The sequence below is a fragment of the Wyeomyia smithii genome, chromosome 1 (genome assembly GCF_029784165.1).
Source record: "Wyeomyia smithii strain HCP4-BCI-WySm-NY-G18 chromosome 1, ASM2978416v1, whole genome shotgun sequence".
Taxonomy (NCBI): Eukaryota; Metazoa; Arthropoda; class Insecta; order Diptera; family Culicidae; genus Wyeomyia; species Wyeomyia smithii.
In genome coordinates this window covers 98,165,605-98,185,435 of record NC_073694.1, presented here as the reverse complement: position 1 = coordinate 98,185,435, position 19,831 = coordinate 98,165,605, and the positions used below count along the sequence as shown (strand labels likewise).

Sequence of the window (19,831 nt, the reverse complement as noted above, 5' to 3'; positions counted from 1 at the left end):
GTCCTCTCGAAACAACATCAGCAGGATTCTCCTTTGAACGTACGTATGACCAAGAGAAATTGTCATTGTTCGAAACAATTTCTCAACACGTGTCTGATTGAACGATTCAAGCAGTGAGGTTGGCTTTTTCAACCAAGCCAGAACTATTTGGCTTTCCAACCAAAGACGAATAACGGAAAAATGCATTTGTAGAGCTGGAAGCACTTTTACGGGTTAACCGAGTTAACAGCAACGCAGCACAAAGTTCTTTGCGAGGAATCGTCAAATCTTTCAAAGGTGCGATTCTGGACTTTGAACAAAGTAATCGCGAAGTGCATTGTCCTTCGTCATTGATACTGCGAACATACAAGCAGGCCACATAGGCATGCACCGATGCGTCAGCAAATCCATGAAGTTCAATTGTACTGGAACCAGGAACGGAGATAAGTCGAGGAATTTCTATTTTTTTTTAACAATTTGCAAAGCGCTATAAAACTGAGACCACGTATCGAGAAGCTCTCCTTCCAATGAGCGATTCCATTTCAGCTTGACCACCCAAGTCTTTTGCATCAACTGCTTTGCAAGCACCACAGTGGGTGACAGAAATCCCAAAGGGTCAAATAATCTTGCAACTATGGAAACTAAACGCCTTTTTGTTATAGGTTCACCATCCGATATGAGATCAAATCCGAATAAAAATTTGTCACTCGAAGGGTCCCATATAAGTCCAAGAGTCTTGATAACTTGGTCAGCTGATGTCTGATTGAGATAAACTAGCTTCTCACGTTCGTTATCTGGAATATCACTCAAAATTCTGGCATCGTTAGCACACCACTTGTGTATTGGAAACTGTCCCTTTGATAACAGTGAACGGATTTGACGTTGGCTTTCAATGGCTTCTTCTATAGTATCAGCACCAGTAATCAAACCATCAACATAGCAGTCTTGAAGAATTATTCGTGAAGCTAAAGGATCCTGTGAACCTTCATCTTTGCATAACTATACTAATGATCGGGATGGCAGGAAAGGGGCTGCTGCGGTACCATAAGTCACGGTTTGTAGCTCCAGGACTCGTAGAACTTCACTTGGATTGACACGCCAAATTATACGTTGAACGGAAGTTTGTTCCGGGTTTATAAGGATTTGTCTGTACATTATCGATATATCAGCGGTGAACGCGAATGGAAAGCGACGAAAATGAAGTAATATAGATATCAAATCATTCTGCACAACGGGCCCAACATGCATTACTTCATTTAAAGATTTTGTGGAAGCAGTCGATTTAGCTGATGCATCGAAAACTACTCTCAGTTTTGTGCTAGAGCTGGTTGGGCGCAGTACAGCATGGTGAGGTAGATAATATACCAACTTGCCAGGCTGACCAAATTCCTCCTGAATATCCTTGCAATAGCCGAGAGATTCATATGCAATAATAAATTGGGAGTACAAACAATCAAGAACATAACAGAATCAAGACAAGAAATCAAAGGTTTATTCACGAACAACGAAGCTGTGCCATCGATTGGCTGGTTTAGAAACTTTAGCCCTTCCACGTGGTGGTCGCAGGTTTCAATAAGAGCGCGCAGTTTACTATGAGATTCTTTAGTCTTTTTTTTTTAACTCAACAGCCCTGAGAGGTGAGAATCGATAATAACACGTTTGTTCTCAAAACGTTCCACCAAAATATCCCATGCATGAGCATAATTATTTTCAACGAGGAATCAATGATACCTGCAGCTGCTTTATTGAGATGATGTAACTTGATAGCATCAGAATCTGTACATCGACCAATTATCTCCGTAAACAACGCTTTAAAACGAGGCCAGTTTTCATACCTTACCTTACTAAACAGTCCCAAGCCGTGGTATGGCCTTTGCTGTACGTAAGAGACTCCATTCCACTCGGTCCATGGCTGCAGTTCGCCAGCTCTGCAGTCTGCGTAGGGTCCGCAGGTCGTCTTCCACCTGATCGATTCACCTTGCCCGCTGTGCACCTCTCCGTCTCATCCCTGACGGATTGGTTTCAAGAACCATCTTTACCGGGCTGTCGTCTGACATCCTTACAACATGCCCAGCCCACCGCAGCCTGCCTATCTTAGCGGTGTGGACGATAGATGGCTCCCCAAGCAGCTCCTGCAGTTCGTGGTTCATTCGCCTTCTCCACACTCCGTTTTCCATCTGCAGTCCACCGAAAATGGTCGCAGCACCTTCCGCTCGAACACCGCAAGGGCGCGTTGGTCCTCCACAAGCATAGTCCATGTCTCATGCCCATAGAGGACTACCGGTCTGATCAGCGTCTTGTAGATGGTTAACTTGGTGCGGCGGCGAATTCTACTCGATCGAAGCGTCCTCCGGAGACCAAAGTATGCACGATTTCCTGCCATAATGCGCCGTTGAATTTTTCTGCTGGTATCGTTGTCGGCAGTTACCAGTGAGCCTAGGTACACGAACTCATCAACCACCTCGATTTCATCACCACCAATTTGAACTCGAGGTGGGAGGTTACTGATACTGTTACTGTCTTCACGTGAACCCCTTCCTTTCATGTACTTCGTCTTCGATGCATTGATGACCAGTCCAATCTTTTTGGCTTCAGCCTTTAATCCGATGTACGTATCCGCCATCTTCACAAAGGTCCGAGCCACAATGTCGATATCGTCGGCGAAACCAAACAGTTGAACCGACTTTTGGAAAATCGTGTCACTCGTGTTAATCCCCGCTCTTCTAATGACACCTTCCAGGGCAATGTTGAACAGTAGGCACGCGAGACCATCACCTTGCCTCAGCCCTCTTCGGATTTCGAAGGGGCTCGAGAGTGCCCTCGAAACACGAACTAGACACATCACTCGATCCATCGTCGCTTTGACCAACCGCGTCGTGCATAATTTGCCATAGCTTGTCCCGATCGATTGTGTCGTACGCCGATTTGAAATCGATGAACAAATGATGTGTGGGCACGTTATATTCGCGGCATTTCTGCATAACCTGCCGAACCACGAATATCTGATCCGTGGTGGCGCGGGCACCCATAAATCCCGCCTGGTAATGCCCCACGAACTGCTTCGCAAATGGCGATAGTCGACGGCAAAGTATTTGGGAGAGTACCTTGTAGGCGGCGTTCAACAGAGTGATTGCCCGATAATTGCAGCACTCCAGTTTGTCGCCCTTTTTGTAGATGGGGCACACAATACCCTCCATCCACTCCTCCGGTACTCGTTCTTCCTCCCAAACCTTGACAATGACCCAGTGCACGGCTCTAGCCAGTGTTTCTCAACCGTATTTCAATAGCTCGCTGGGAAGTTGGTCCATTCCAGCAGCTTTGTTGTTTTTCAGCCGACCAATCTCCTCCTTCACCTCCAGAAGATCGGGAGCTGGAATTCTGATGTCTTCTGCTCGTGCACCAAGATCAGTTGCCATACGGTTCTCGCGCTCTACTGCATCGCCGTTAGGCCAGTTTTCATACTTTCCATCAAATGTCGGAATTGGGGCTTGCAACGGTTGTTGCTGAACTACTATTTGAGGAAACTGGCTAGCGCTAGTGGAAAGAATAGGGGCAACTGCAGTCATGGGATTGAATGATTTTGATATCATTTTAATCAGACATTCCACTCCGATGATGGCGTCTGTGTAAAAGGCTTCAAACTCACTAACCTTTTTATCTTGTTCCTCAAGTTTGGCACTAGGAATCGTATTGAGGACTTTTTCATGAAGCATATTAAATTCGGTGTAATGGGAATCCAATCTTTTCGAAATTACTTCGAGAACAGGGAGACTCACCTGAGACGTATCTCTCTCTGCACGCTCTATTTGCTTGAGCAATGCGGTTACCTTGGCCTTCACTTGACCGCGCTGATAAATGAGCGGCTTTGCCACGTCCATCGTAGACTCGGCTACTTTTCTTTCCGGCGTGTGAGTTAACGGCATCTGGATGTAAGTATACCCACAGAAACGAAACACACTGATGTTGAATCAGTAGCACTTTCACACTATGTTCGAGTCAATATTCACAAGAGTTTTTGTTCAATCTTCTCGCGGAAGCACACTTTTCACTGAAATGGTAAATGTTTACTGTCCGATTTTTCAGATCCGTCTCGAAGGACCAAATTATGTTGACGCCTTCATCAACACGTAGAGGCGGGTAGGCGAGCGGTGCCTCTAAAAACCGCTATCAGAACCGCTGCCGACTGAAAACTAAATAATCAGCGCAGCTGGCATTGATGCTTCCGTACCGTCACACAGTACAAAGCAAAGAACGAAGCAACAAAGGACGCGGAAATCGCACACACGGCGAACACACGAAAGGATAACTGGCTCGGGGGACAGCGCGAATGCTGTTTAAACACAAGGAAAATGAGCCACCACACTAAGGTCCAATGCGCACTTCTAACGGACACAAACAAATACTTTCGGATTAATGATATAGCACTGAGATCATCCACTTTTACTTTTAATTAAGAACACTTCGTTACAACTTGGAAATAAACACTCGATTGGAAATACACTCTGGAAGAATTCAAAATACACTATCGATTCAAATTCACACTTCGAAATGAAAATACACAATCTCGGATCAGTATACACAATACACAATGAACTAGCTTGCGCAGACGCGGTATTTATACTGATTTAGTAGCGGCGCAGAAAGTTCTCGTCTCCTCTATCATCTTCTACCATGCGGTAGAATGAATTAGATTCTGTTGAAGTGCAGTCGCTCACGTGTTGTGTTCCATTTAGCAGAAGAATATACCAGCGTCATGAAATGTCCTTCGGTGTGTTCTTTTATTCGTAAAGGACAGTATACGTTGGCGTAGTGAATGGAAAGAGCATTGTCCTGCAGCGATGATGTAAATCGGTGTGAGATGCTCAAAATCTGTTCGCTGCGCGAACACTATCTTTTAAATTTAATTTTAAACGATTTATGGTTTGCTGGCATAATAAGTTTATGTGTGGAAATAGTATAACAAAGGTTTCTGCACTGATAGGTGAATTAATTCAGGTTTTATTTATAAGTTATTTTCTATCGCAAAATGCTCCCTTTCCATCTCAAGTAAAAAAAAAATCACACACCGTCGCATATGTTGCACATGTTAGGCCTCTGCCAGGCTGAATTCCAACGCGAGCGATCGGGCGAGATTCTTGCCGTCGGTAAATAAACAGCCGTAAGTAAAACTGTTCATTAACCTTCGGCAGAAATCTCGCCCCATCGCTCGTGTTGGCGTTCAGCCTGGCAGAGGCCTTTCAAGTTTCTTCTATCTCCAATTCATCCGGTGTGCGTGTATTAGTTCGCTCGTTGTATGCATACGGAGTAGCGAAAAAATATGACAAGAGCTGCCAAGCAGCATTTTCCCCGTCATAGAGTGAGCAAACGTTGATGATTTTAAAGACTTGAAATGCGCCTGAAAATGACATCACGATCTGTAAACTGCGTTAGAGAAAAACAAAATCATTCGCTTTCTTGCAAGCTATCTACAGCACATAATCGTTGGTTCATGGAAACTTATTTGGACCTGTTTGAAAATACAAAACTTGTGCCCATCCAGAACAATATTCGCAACTTCGGCAACTCTGGTCAGACAGTATTACATATTTCCATTTCAAGTGAACACTGGGGGACGAAACGAAAGTGTTTCTAATTAGTGAATTGAGGTTGACGGTTTAGGTTCTGATTATGAATGGATGAAAGGGACAAAAATAAACCAGATCTTTGCATCAATACAAATGTAGCGAGTGAAGTCTTGCTAACACATGCAGTGCGGTGCTTGGCTGTATGTTCTCTTGCAGAAACACATACAAGCTTGTGGCCGTCATAATTTTTGTTACTTTTTAGTTGTTACTAATTGTGTATAATGCGCAGTCATAAGACACAATTAGTAATAAAAAATTGCCCTAAAGTAATAAAATGTTCCCCGTTTGCGTTGGGTGTACGAAATCATTCGAAATCTCGCTCAGCTTTAAGTGTTACACACACACGTACAGAAAACGCTAAGCTCGTCGAACTGAGTCGAGTGGCATTCGGCCATTTCGACCACTTATATACATTCAGTTTTTGCAGTGATTGCTATACCTTTCTATGAAAAAGGCAAAAATTGAGATTTTCGCTCTTTCTAAAGAAGGCTTTGGGGAATTGAAATACGTATCTGTGTGACGTGTAGAGTGAAAAGTCATAGAAATAAAACTGAAAGATAATTTAATGTGTAGTGTTTTAGATACATGCTTTCAACAGTTCGTATATTAATTCGCAATTTGCATATCGCAATTAATGCTAAAATTTAGTGGCATAATAAGTTTATGTGTTATTACACTATGAACAATTATATTCTTTCATATTGCAGATCGTGGTTCTTTCCCCTATTCAAATGCAACTAAATGACGATGATGATCATTCCAGATTAGCCACCAGGTAAGAAACGATATAATCATCAGAATATATATACACTATAAAGTCGCTTTTTACGCGGGGGATATAGCCGCGTAAATTCCGGAATCCGCGTGAAAAAACCGCGTAAATTCCGGAATCCACGTAAAAAAAAACCGCGTAAATTCCGGAATCCGCGTAAAAGAAAAACAAGCGTTAATTCTGCATTCCGAGTGAAGGGAAACCGAAATCCGCGCAAGAAAAATACCGCGTAAATTCCGGAATCCGTGTAAAAAAAACCGCGTAAATTCCGGAATCCGCGTAAAAAAAAACCGCGTTAATTCCGGAATCCGCGTAAAAAACCGCGTAAATTCCGGAATCCGCTTAAAAAACCGCGTAAAAAGCGACCTTAGTGTAGTTTGCTTGTCCTTCAGTCACGCGCACGACAAACGAAAGTTACTCAAATTGTCTTATTCCCAAGCAAACTCTGAACCAGAGGTACACTAAAGCTCGTTATTTTTGTGTGTGTAGCAACGCAAAAACTCCTGTTCTGAGTACAAGTTACCTTTACCTTTTAGTCCTCCAGTCACTTCCTCTCGCCTGGTATGAAGCCAGTCGTATGGAAATCAAAGCTAACTGCGTTTTAACTAATATTCGGCACACGTGTTTAATTAGCACATGGCTAAAGGTTCTGATGCAGGTGCATTGGCAAAAACCGCCAAAAATGTAATAAAAGGCGGAAGGCAATTTTGAGATGTAAGAAAGACAAAGTATCAAAGTTATCAAGCATGTAAATGAAATTTAAAGTTAGCCAAACCACTGTCAGTTGAACAGGAACGTTACCTTATAGTTATATATCCAATAAGTTCTGTAAAGTCATGACATTGCCATCAAAATTAGGTTGTCAAGTCATGGAATAAGTCAGTTGTAATACATCGAGGATGGACTATGAAAAAGTCAAGAACATGATGAGGATTATAAACTTTTCTGCTCGAGAAAATAAGCAGTTTTGATTGAGTGTGTAGCAATTTTTTTATGCATTGCAAATGTAATTTTCTAATAGTACAGTTACTCGATAGCAAAAAGTCATTTGTTTATTGAAAATATAAATTACGACCGAAGACGTTAATAACGAACGTTTATAAAAAATTGAAAAAAAACCGCCTGTAACTCGGCAAAGCCATTTTAGGCAAAACACAATATCGAGTTTCATGTTAAACTGCACTTAAATCTATCCAACTGTTTCCCTATTGATCCAACCTCGGTGAAAATTTGCAAAAATGCTCTCAAGAAGATGTACTTCAAGATAGAGCAGAATATTTTTTTCTCTCGATATTTTGAAAAATAGAAAAGACATTTAACCTTTTAATACAAGACACAGTATGCGGCACATATTGTACCCCCAAATTAATTCTTTATGTATACTAAGCCGTTTGAACTGTACGGAAAAAGCGATCATTCTTTTGCCGACACGTGAAAATTAAAAAATCTACAGTATAAGATTAACCCATTCCCAGCTGGTGACATTCAAACTTTGATTTAAGTTCAACAATGATACTGGAAAATTTTCACGATGAAACTAATCATGGTTAGAAAACAGATTGATCTTTAATATGCAATACAGTTTGTGTCAATTGTGTATATAGTTGATGAGTAATGCGAGTTCGAAGTTCATTTTTTGAGGTAAAGGTGCTTATTACGGGAGTCAATTCATGGTGAAATCAGAATGAAGTGAATAAAGTCCTATTACAAGACTCACCAAAATCAGATTTCTCTCCGCCGGGATTGGGTTAAGCTATTGGTCATTATTTTTAAGTATTTGGGTGATTGATCGTGGTTCGCACCTGTCTCATTGTTTTTCATGGCACCCTTGGAATGAATGCCAGATTTTTCTAAAATTGCAATACTTTTCAACTAAAATTTAGATGGAATAGAAAGAGCAACTATAGACGAATAAATTTGTTGATTTTAAAAACACCTGATGTCTAGTATATATTAATGGTATGAGTTTTAATGCAAGCGAAATTTTGATTCTGGTTCGTGCCATGTTGATCGTGGTTCGCGTCATTTATGATCTTGGTTCGTCCTAATGAAAAAACCTAAATTAATCCACCTAGCGGTCAGACCCAGCCTTTCTCATTCAAACTTTCATTTGTAAAAATAGATTTACATGAACGCTTCAATCCAATAAATGTATGTCACTCTTTAGGTTCTAAAAAATTGATGTTGTAATCTATACATATAAAAATGTAGTCCGGTCTGTCTGTCTGTTTGATTCATATAGGCTCGAAAACTACCGAACCGATCGACGTGAAAATTTGTATGTGAGGGTTTTTGGTCCCGATGAAGGTTCTTATGATAGTTTGAGACCCCTCCCTCTTCTGGAAAGGAGGGGTCCAATACAAATGAAACATACATTTCTGCACAACTCAAGAACAAACCAAGCAAATAAAACCGAATTTGGTATGTGGATGTTTTAAAGGGTAATAAATATGTTCATAATGGTTCGACGCCCCTCCCTCTTATGGAAGCACATGTTTCTGCACAAATTTCTGCACATCTCGCGAACTAATCAACTAAATGGAACCATATTTGGCAGGTGAATGTTGTTAGTGGTAGCAAATATGTACCTCAGGCAACATTTTGAATATTGTTTTTGGCACATTTTGCATGTGTAGGATAAGTACAACGATACACCGGGTCCCAGTCGAGAAAATTTCCAGTTCAAAAGGATCCTAAACATCGCTAACCACAGAGCCACGGGGACCACAAGAAAGATACACAGGAGCTAAATTCGACCACAGATACCATTTTGAATTCTAATATGACGACTTCCGGCTACGGAAAACCAGCGGCAAACGACCAAATACCACCCAATATGGGTATTTTCGGAATCGTAATGATGCACTGGAGCCACAAATCGACTTCAGACCAGGGCTTTGAAAAATCCTTCTCTATAAAGACGCTTGAACGTTTTTTCGGTCAGTTACAAGCTTTCCTTTTTGTGCGATCCTTCGCTCAATTTCAACTTGTACCTGCAGCACGTTCAATTTCAACGAACGGTTGAAAGCAGAGCGAATAAGACACGAGCTGCGTGCAACGTTGCTGTCCGCAAAAGGACCGCCGCTTCGGCGTTCAAGTCCGCCGTACAATCTTCTGTCGGCAGTCACGTACCATTTTTCGTTTGCGTTCATGATCGACCGAAAAAACAGTCAATCAGTTTGAAACATTCTTACGTTTGAGGCTCATGTGCTGGTGGTATACTGTTGCACCTACAGTGCCAATTTTTACTAACCGGGACCTCATTCGTAATGAATTAACCAACGCTTACTTCAATCATCTGCGTCGAATATCGCTTAGCAGTAGAGTTTGTGAGTGATATTCAATATAGTCATCATTCAAGCCACGTGGTAATGGCTTTATGAGTAAGATAGTTTTTCTCACAACATCGGCGGGGAAGAAGATAGGGTAGAACAGGGCTAGTTGGTTACGGGGTTAGTTGGTCAATGAGGATTACATCAAACCAACGCATCGAAAAAACTGTGTTTGATTTTCACATATCATTTATATAAAAAAATTGTGTTATATGGGTGATATAATCAGATAAGCAAAGAAACTAAATGACAAAACAAAGTGCAGTTGTGCAAATTGTGATTTAAAAAAATGTTTATCGTCGTCCGTCGGTTTATAAATAAAGAATAATAAACACCCGTTTTCAAATGACAATTCGCTCATTAACAAATTTTGAGCAGGTTTGAGCAAGAATTCAATTAAAAATACGAAGGACAACGATAAAAATTTCTCAAAAACCACATTTTGCTCAGAAAATTACTCTCTTTCAGCTGATCTATAACAATAAGAAAACCATAACAACTTTAGAATTGCGGAATTCGGTTCGCGTTTTCAATTTAACATGTGTTTTCTTTGATCAAGTGTCCATTTAAACCATCAATGTAATTTCAACGATACACCAAAGTCGCTTTTTACGCGGGGGATACGTGCCGCGTAAAAGGAAACCGCGTAAAAAATAATCGCGTAAATTCCGGATTCCGAAATGAAAAAATACGGAATCCGCGTAAGAAAAAAACACCGCGTAAATTCCGGAATCTGCGTAAAAAACCGCGCAATTTCCGGAATCCGCGTAAAAATTACCACATAAAAAAACCTGCACAAAAAACTGTAAAAAAAGGCGACCTTAGTGAACTTTTCGTCAAGCAAGGGAGATTAACACTTTTTCATCCAATAATGAGTAGCTTTTGCGAACGTCTAAGCGAAAAACTGAAAACGATTTGACTTCCGCCTAAATGCTACAGACTGCCGTTAATGCATTGGTGGAGGAAAACTGAATTGTCCTTTCGAAATAAAAGTTGTCACTTTACCCCACTCGCTGATCAACTTCTACCCTACCTGAGGAGCTAATTGGCCAATCTGTCAACCGCTCAAAAAAGATAAAATACACTGAAGCCTTTTAACGCGTATTACGGAATTTACGCAGATTTCAGAACTTACGCTGTTTTTTATGCAAATTTCAGAATTTACGCGTTTTTAACGCGGATTTCGGAATTTACACGTTTTTTTTACCCCAATTTACGATTTCAGAGTTTTCGCGTTTTTTTTTTACCCGAATTTCGGTATTAATCCACGTGGTTTTTTACTCGGATTTCGGAATTTACGCGGTTTTCAGAAATTTCTCGTTTTTTACGCGAATTTTGGAAATCACCAGTTTATTTACTCAGACTTCGGAATTCACGTGAAGTTTTACGCAGATCTTACAATTAACGCCATTTTTTACCCGGATTTTTGAACTTACGCGTTTTTCACGCGGATTTTTTCCGCGCTACGTGTCTCCTCGTAAAAAAAAAACTTTAGTATATCCGCAAAAATTGCTTCGAAAATATGTAGTAAGTTTTGAAACCAATGTAACCAATGCGAAAGTCCAAATGGGCATTAGTAAGGTTTTGAAATACTAATGGGTGATGGGATTAGGTTTCCACGCATCCTTCAGTAACAATTCACAGTCTTGCATCAACTATTTTTTTTTTGTTTGTTGAAATTTTCTCTAAAGAAAAGCATAAGAAAGGTTTCAAATTACTGGCAGGTGATGGAAAATAGGTTTCCGCGCATTTTTGCATTTCAACAGTCTTGCATCAATTAAAAAACTTTTTTTTGCTTGTTGAAAAATTGTCCTAAATGGGCTTAAGAATGGTTTAAAATTACTGATAGGTGATGGAAAATAGGTTTTCGCGCGTCTTTGAGTAATCATTAACATTCTTGCATGAATTTAAAAAAAAATTTGCTTCGATATAACGTAGCGGTAATGAAAATAAAGTTGCCTTATATCGAGGTATGACAGTATTACCGGTATAAAGTAATGGAACATTTTTACCAAAAATGACCAACTTTTCCCGCTCTACCCTAAGTACCGATTTATGCATTATTCATATGTTGCACAAATTTCAAAGTTCTATTCCAATCCAATCCGACATACAAAAACAAATACGAAAACAAACGCAAAACAAAACAGTAAGAATGATACCAACCGCCCTCATTCACTTCGTGTCTTGCACGTACACATAATCGGAGAGTGAACGTAACTAACGAGCGCTGCCATAGCGAATGACCGCCACCTAGAAACTAAAAAAACGATCAACTTTACTTTGACTGTTATTTCCAGGGGGGATCTATCTGTCAAACATCGTGTAACCAACATATTCGGCAACATGGCGTTTGTTTAGGTTTTTGTTCTTTTGGTCATGAAAATAATCGATGTGAAATATTATAGAATTGGAACGTTTTTTTTATCAAAACTCGAGAAACCGTGGAAAACTTTCATGAATGTGTTGTGTAGTGATTTTTCCCCCATTATTGCTCATAGTTACAAACATCACGGACCAACAAACGTCATGGACCAGAGTTGATCTGCGATAACGTACACATATATGAAATTGGACAGCAGTGAATCCCCTCTGGTTATTTCTCTGGGCGATCACTTGACTATATCGAGCAGTCAAGTTGACTGCGGAAGGCGTTCGCATTCGTGTTTTAACACTCAACTTGCGATCCTTTGAAAAGCACTGGTGGCAAGTACGGCAAGTACGGAAATTAGAGGCTACGTTATCGCTATCAAAAATAAAGAAATATAAAAAGAGCGTGAGAGCGTATTTACGAATAGCGCGCACACACGTTGCTTACAAAAGCTAGTCAGTTGTACAATTTTTCGGGTACACTGTCTCTGTTTATGAATTTTGCAGTGTTATTGCGATCAGCTGTGCCAGCCAGGCCAAGGTCGTATTTTGTAAGCATCTATTTTAATGGCCGTTGGTAGATCGTTCTGCTAGCATAAGCAACACGATTCAGTAGCGATGAAACATTTAGTAGGTCAAAGAAAAAAGTAGATCAATAAGCGCAACGTGCGCAGCGATACAATTAAATATCTGCCGGGGTAGAATGTTAACAGACTGCAAAGATATGTTAAGATGAATGTAGTCGTAAGGAGACAGAAGTTACAATTATGGATAAGAAGGTTACCTTACGCCATCTAATTTGAACATTTACAATTGATTAGTTGTGAAACTGGCTCAATTACACTTTACGAAAATGATTATTTTAGCTCAGAAATATCAGGAAAAAACTTAATAATAATAGTAGTTTAATTAATTGATAGAGATAAACGTTGAAGCTTTGACACCAAATGGTTCGAACCTTGGTGTTCAGTTTTTTTTATGGCGCGACGAAGAAATTAGAGTCGGTCACGCTACGTTATCACATCTGGTCAACAGAATTGTTAGTGATACCTAGGAAAAAGAGGAAGAAGGCTACATAAGCCGTTTATAGTCATATAGTATTTATTCCGCAGTACCTTTTTTTGTTTTTTAAGAAATATATATAAAATTTTATATTCATAATGGAGTACACGTTTCCAAAAGCAGATGCCATGCATCCCAGAATTTGATGGATCGCTAGACGAACTAGAAGCGTTCGTTTATCATATCGAGCATTTTGCTCGGGAGATACCAGAAGGAGTATCACACGCTCCATTGGTTTATATTATTCTATTAAAACTAAAAGGCAGAGCTGCTGCCGCAATACATAGAATTAACGCAAACGCTTGGCCATAGGTTAAGCAGAATTTATTAAAGGAATTTGGGGATATTATACGCATCGAGGCAGTTATAAATCAAGTAGAAACATTGAGACAGGAAGCGAATGAGACCTTTCCTGATTATAAAAAGAGGATATTGAATATTAAGGAGCAAATCGACTCCTACGAAATTAATTGTACGAAGTCTTGCATGATAGTTAGTCTTCGATTACATTTTATGGCGGGTTTGTGTGACACCGCATTGAAGGAAGCTGCTCAAGGTAAACGAGCATTGAAGTTAGAAGAGCTGCTAGATGACTTAGAGGATTACTACTATGAGCGTAATCATATCTCGGAAATAGAAATAAGAATACAGGGCCTAGAATGGGTCGAAAAACAGCGCGATGCGCTTAGACAATATGATAGTAATAGAAATATTTTCACAATAAATTACACAGACGCTGATTATAGCAACAGTCGTTTTGGAAGAAATGAATATTATAATTACAAAAACAGGGATAGAATAATTTACAAGCAAAACAATTATAACAATATATGTGGATCTAGCGACGGCAATCGATCCAAATACAATTATCGCACAGCGCGTTCATACCGGCGGAGCCAAGGGGACTACGCCCATGGTTGGAAATACAATTATTATGGTCAAAATCGACCAACTGATAAGAGGTACAGGAATTCATATACCCGGATGCCTCGGAAAATGCTTATGGTAGCCAACATTAATGAAAGAAGTAGTAATTTTCAAAAAGAAGGTATTTTGTATCCTGTTGCACAGGAGTATTTTAACGAGGATTTAGCAGAAATATGCGAAGATGTTGACTGGCGGAGATGTACCGATGAGCTCAGCAACATAGAAATAGCCGATTGGAGGACCGCATGTAATCACATAAGAGACAACAGTGCTTGTGTGGCTAAGCGAGTATATTACGATGTCAGAGGGTACTTAATGTTAACCCTACTGGCTAGGCAGAATGTCAAATTTACGTTGAACCTGATCTTAGATACAGGTGCATGTGCGAATATAATTAATGCACGCATTGTAAACCTTATGAATGTACCGGTAAATACACAGCATGTAACCACTTTTGGAGGTATCGGCCGAAACATTGTACGAACCTCAGGTACAATTACGTTGGATTTAATAGTCGGAGACTTCTTAATCCCGACGCAATTTCATATATTAGAAAATTTGCCAAGCGACGGATTAATCGGAGTAGAATTCTTAAAGAAGCATACGCTACAAATAGGAAATAATTTTGATTATATAGTGTTCAAAAAACACGGAAACAGAAGTCCGGACGACTTGAGTCCGTGGAGTATGCCCAAAGAGGAAGTCCTTAGTCGACATGTTTATGTGGCAGCCAGAAATAGAGTTATGGTGCAGAACGAGTTGCGAGATACTAGCAACACAGCTCGCAATGAGGCTGACGTAGACAAATACGAAATAAATAGAGAGCACCAAACATATCGGGATGAAGAGCCGAAGAACAATTTTCTTGACGCGAAAAATTCTATTATGCTCGAGTTAGACCTAGACTCGAGGCTTGACTATGACCTGTTGGAGCACAAGCTGACACCAGAGTCAAAAGATATTGGAAGAATTAAAAAACTACGGCCAGTGTTAAATTTGGTGCACTTGCCTGAGAAGGAATTCGAGACAGTAAAGAATATGGTTTAAAGCTATGCAGATATTTTCTTTTTCGAAGGCGACAGGTTAACCACTACTGACGCCGCCGTACACACGATAGAAACTTCATCGGAGGTGCCTATCATTAAGCGGCAGAATAGATTTCCGGAGGCCACGAAACGGCACATTAATAAGGAAATCGATGAAATGAGGGCGCAGGGTATTATTAGACCCAGCACTAGTCCCTGGAGAGCACCGGTGTTATGTGTACCAAAGAAACCGGATGCTGACGGTAATAAAAGATACAGAATAGTGGTGGACTTTTGAACGAAGTTACCAAGCCGTTTGTATACCCAATACCTCTTATAAATGAGATATTGGATAATGTTGGAGGAGCAAAATATTTCTCCTCAATTGATTTAAAATCGGGTTTCTATCAAGTCCCAATCGACCGCCGAGATGCGGCTAAAACGGCGTTTTCCACTCCCAAAGGCCACTTCGAATTTACACGAATGCCGATGGGGTTAAAGAACAGTCCCTCAACATTCCAAAAACTTATGAATACTGTTCTTTTTGAGATAGGAGACGTGAAAGCATTTGTCTACCTCGATGATATTATAGTTTTCGGTGACACTATCACCGACCATAATGATAGCTTGCGGAAAGTATTACAAGCTTTGCGTAAACATAACTTAAAAATAGAACCGTAGTTTTTGAAAAAGGAACTAGAGTATTTGGGTCATGTCGTTAATGAAGAAGGCATAAAACCCACCAATGCAAATATTAAGATCATTCAGAGCCTTAAGCCACCCACAAACGTGAAAGGTATAAGATCATTTTTGGGAACAGTAAATTTTTACGGGAAGTTAATCCCCAACATCGCGGAGAAGCGCAAGCCGCTGAATGATTTGTTGAAGAAAGACGCTAAATTTGTGTGGGGAAAAGAATGCCAGGAAGCGTTCGAATTCCTTAGAAACGCGCTGATTACAGAGCCAGTTTTGGTCCGGCCAGATTATCAAGACACTTTTGTTATTACGACAGACGCTAGCAATTATGCTATTGGAGCCGACCTGTCGAATGAAAAATCCATGCACCGGCCGATCGCATTCGCGAGTCGTGCGCTTGTAGGTGCAGAGACCAGGTATCAAGTCCCTGGTAGGATATACCCTACAAGCTCACATTGTTATGTTTAATTCGGTTATTTTTCAACCGATTTTTTATATTTTGGCTGTTTTGGAAAGACAAAAATAGAGCTTTTGAAACATATAAATATGTTTAAAGATGGTTTATATTTTTTTCAAATTTTACCCATATGTGATGAATAGTTTTAAAATAAATAGGGGCACTGCTTCATTATTCATCTTGTTAAGCCGATATTCACGAAGAATGCACGGATTAAACACCAAATTTTCACGGAATCATTGAACAAACAAACTAAATATGCTCACGTACTCTTCTGGAACCGTTTAGCATTGCATATTTAGTAAAATTAGCTAGATTTATCCTAAATTTTGTAAAACAAAACCATTTTTCACAACGCTTCCATATCCATCTCAAAACTTGAATCACTGCTCAATTATTCATCTCACGACGCCCCAATATTCATCACACTGTTAATCATGAATGAAACAAATTATCATGAAGCCCGTCGTAGTAGGTTACCTAGATATCCGCTGCAGTTGTTTACGTGCAGAACTGGTATCCTAGGTAACCTCTACAGTGCTGTAGATTTATGTCAATTATGTCGGAATAATTCAATATTTCCAGTATGATTTTTTCGTATTAACAGGAACTGATTTGGCAACTCTTGATTTCCTTCAACGCAGTGAAAACAGATAAAAATACATACAGTTGAAATTTAGGAATTGTAGAAATTCATCTCATATATTTCTGCTAATTCAAGCTTGTTCTAGGAAATTTGTGGTGAACATTTCAAAGATTGAAGTATTCTTAGTGTAGTGAGTGATTTTGTTTAGTGATTGAAATAAAAAGTGATCTGCTAGTGATGAAAAAAAATTTGGTTGGCTGCTGAACGAGCCCCGTTGTAGCCGTATAGAACGATGCGCGGATTTTGTTTTCTGAGGTAGGTGATTTAATTAAATGAGTTTTCGAGTGCAGATGCCCGACTATAATATCAAATTTAGTGCTTTTAAGTGAGTTTTTGGGGATTATACTCTAAATTATAATCTAAAGTGAACTAAGAAGAATCCATTCCATGGATGAGCAGATTGGTTTAAAAAGAAAATATGCGTTATTTCCTGTTTCCAATTGTGTTTACATGTTGAATGAGATGAATATGTTATTTTCAAATTTTTCAAAATTTGTTCGCCATTTTTCACACATTTTTGTAGAATTCGAAAAGTATTTTTAGTGCCAAACGAAAACAGTAAGTGTTGCTTATGAAAATCTGTTATTATTTCGCTGAGATATGACTTGATGTTTTCCACCATATACTTAGATTTCATCAAATCAGCCAAATTAAAACAGATTTTTATTAACAACACCTATTATTTTCGTTTGGTACTAAAAAGAACTTTCCAAATTTTACAGCAATTGAAGTTCCTTCATTACAAAAATGTGTGAAAAATTGCGAATGAATTTGGAAAAAATTGAACACATAAACCATCTTTTTTATTTTAAAACTATTCATCACATATAGGTAAACTTTTTAGACATATTCATATGTTTCAAAAGCTCTATTTTTCGTCTTTCCAAAACAGCCGAAATATAAAAAATCGGTTGAAAAATAACCGTATTAAACATAACAATGTGAACTAAGGTGAAAACAGGGTTTTGACCATAATTTATAATTTTTGGGGTATTTGAAAAACTTCAAGTAAACGCGCAAGTAACACTTGACTAAAGCTACAACCCACACTAAGTCACATCAAAAGTTCTTACATTTTTGCATTATTTGTAGCACCTTGAAATAACTGTGCGATAGAAGCCAAAAATTCTGGTTTTCTTAAAAAATATATAACTTAGCCAAATATCTACTGATTTCCACAAAACTACTTTCGTTTGATTCGGAATTCTATATACTTTCAAAGTTATAGTATATTTGTGGTATGTTTCTTACAAAAATAGACGGCAAATTTCAAATTAAATTGAAAAATTGCGTGAAAATATCTAAAAAATTAGATTTAAACTCGAATAACTCAACATATTCTATTGATATTAGTAAAAAACTGTATATATTTTGAAAGCTCTATTTGTTCCCTTTCTGAACTGCTCAAACCTTGAAAATCGGTTGATAAATGACTGAGTTAAAAAATATTATATGCGCTGAGGTCCATAAAACCGTATTTTGACCATAACTTTAGATTTTGGGGGTGTTTGGAAAATTTCTAGTATGAGCGAATGTTACACTCAACAAGACCTACAACCTACACTAGGTCACTTCAGAAGTTCTTGCATTTTTTTTCATTTGTAGCACAGTGTAATTGAAGCAACAATCTTGACAGGAATGGGCGAAGGTGAAACAGTTTTTATACCAAGGATACCACTTATCTACCGTTCAATTGCAAGAGGCATCAATTCCCTGTAAAAGTTGCGTTCTGTATTACTAAAATGAGTCACAGGAACAATCCATTAAACTATGTGGAGTACATTTAGGGTCACCGTGTTTTTTTGTTCCACGGTCAATTATATGGCGTTTGCTAGAGGGTTGGCTCATCTGCAAATTTATTCATTTTAGCTCCTGATGGAGAAACGAAAGATGGGACATATATATATATATATATATATATATATATATATATATATATATATATATATATATATATATATATATATATATATATATATATATATATATATATATATATATATATATATATATATATATATATATATATATATATATATATATATATATATATATAAATATATATATATATAACTTTGTAACTAAAATAGAAATTATATTAGAAATGATAGGATGGTAGAAAAAATATATAAAAATATGGAGATAATAGAAAAAGCACAAATTTTTACACGAGCAAGGCTGGGTACATTCAGCTAGTTTGAAATAAAAACTAAAATCCTGCTATAAATATCGAATCTAAAACGATATTTAATCGAATGATCTATAATCAAGTCTATACATAATTGAGTCCAACCTAAATATGAGTACAGTTACGTTTCGATTATACCACGATCAAAAAATATTTCGCGTCATATATTTGTAGCATATTTATTCCATGTTATTTGTATGTGTTAATGTATGTTCATAAATCATATGTATTTGAATGTTATGTTTTAAATGTTTCGTATAGTTTCACTGCTGGCTATAAATAAATTCATCAAATATTATCAACGTGTATTTTTTTCTGATATATGAAGTGTTCGTGTAAATCTTTTTAACAAATAAGAAGTTTGAAAGAGAAAGGCTGGGTCTCACCGCTAGGTGGATTAATTGGGGTCTTTTTTTGTTGGAACTGCACATCAGTTGTGAGCCTAACTTTGTCGACCTTACAACACTGTTTCTTTTGCAGTTGCCACATCACATGGTACAGTTGAAGAGTAACTGTTCCTTATATTGAAACAAAAAAATGCGCAAAAATATTGAAAACTTCAAGGAACACTGAATAGTGAACTTCAAATTTGTTTTCCTCGAATTGATGAGAATGTCACTTAATCTGGTCTGACTTCCGATAAAATACCGATATTCCGATAATATACAAATTTCTAAATGGATTTGGGATGATGAAAGTACTGTTGAAGAATGATCACTATTTTCAAAAATGTTTGATTTAAACCAAGAGAAA

At 38.4% G+C, this 19,831-nt stretch overlaps 1 protein-coding gene across 2 annotated transcripts in view; it reads left to right on the top strand.

The window, feature by feature from the left end:
- The window catches only part of LOC129718720 (teneurin-a), an 822,359-nt gene that overhangs the window by 584,908 nt on the left and 217,620 nt on the right, over positions 1-19,831 (top strand). For both annotated transcript variants that reach the window (XM_055669766.1, XM_055669765.1), the window contains one exon: positions 6,311-6,378. In XM_055669766.1, the coding sequence (XP_055525741.1) occupies positions 6,311-6,378 (68 nt within the window). The remainder of the gene's footprint in view (positions 1-6,310; positions 6,379-19,831) is intronic.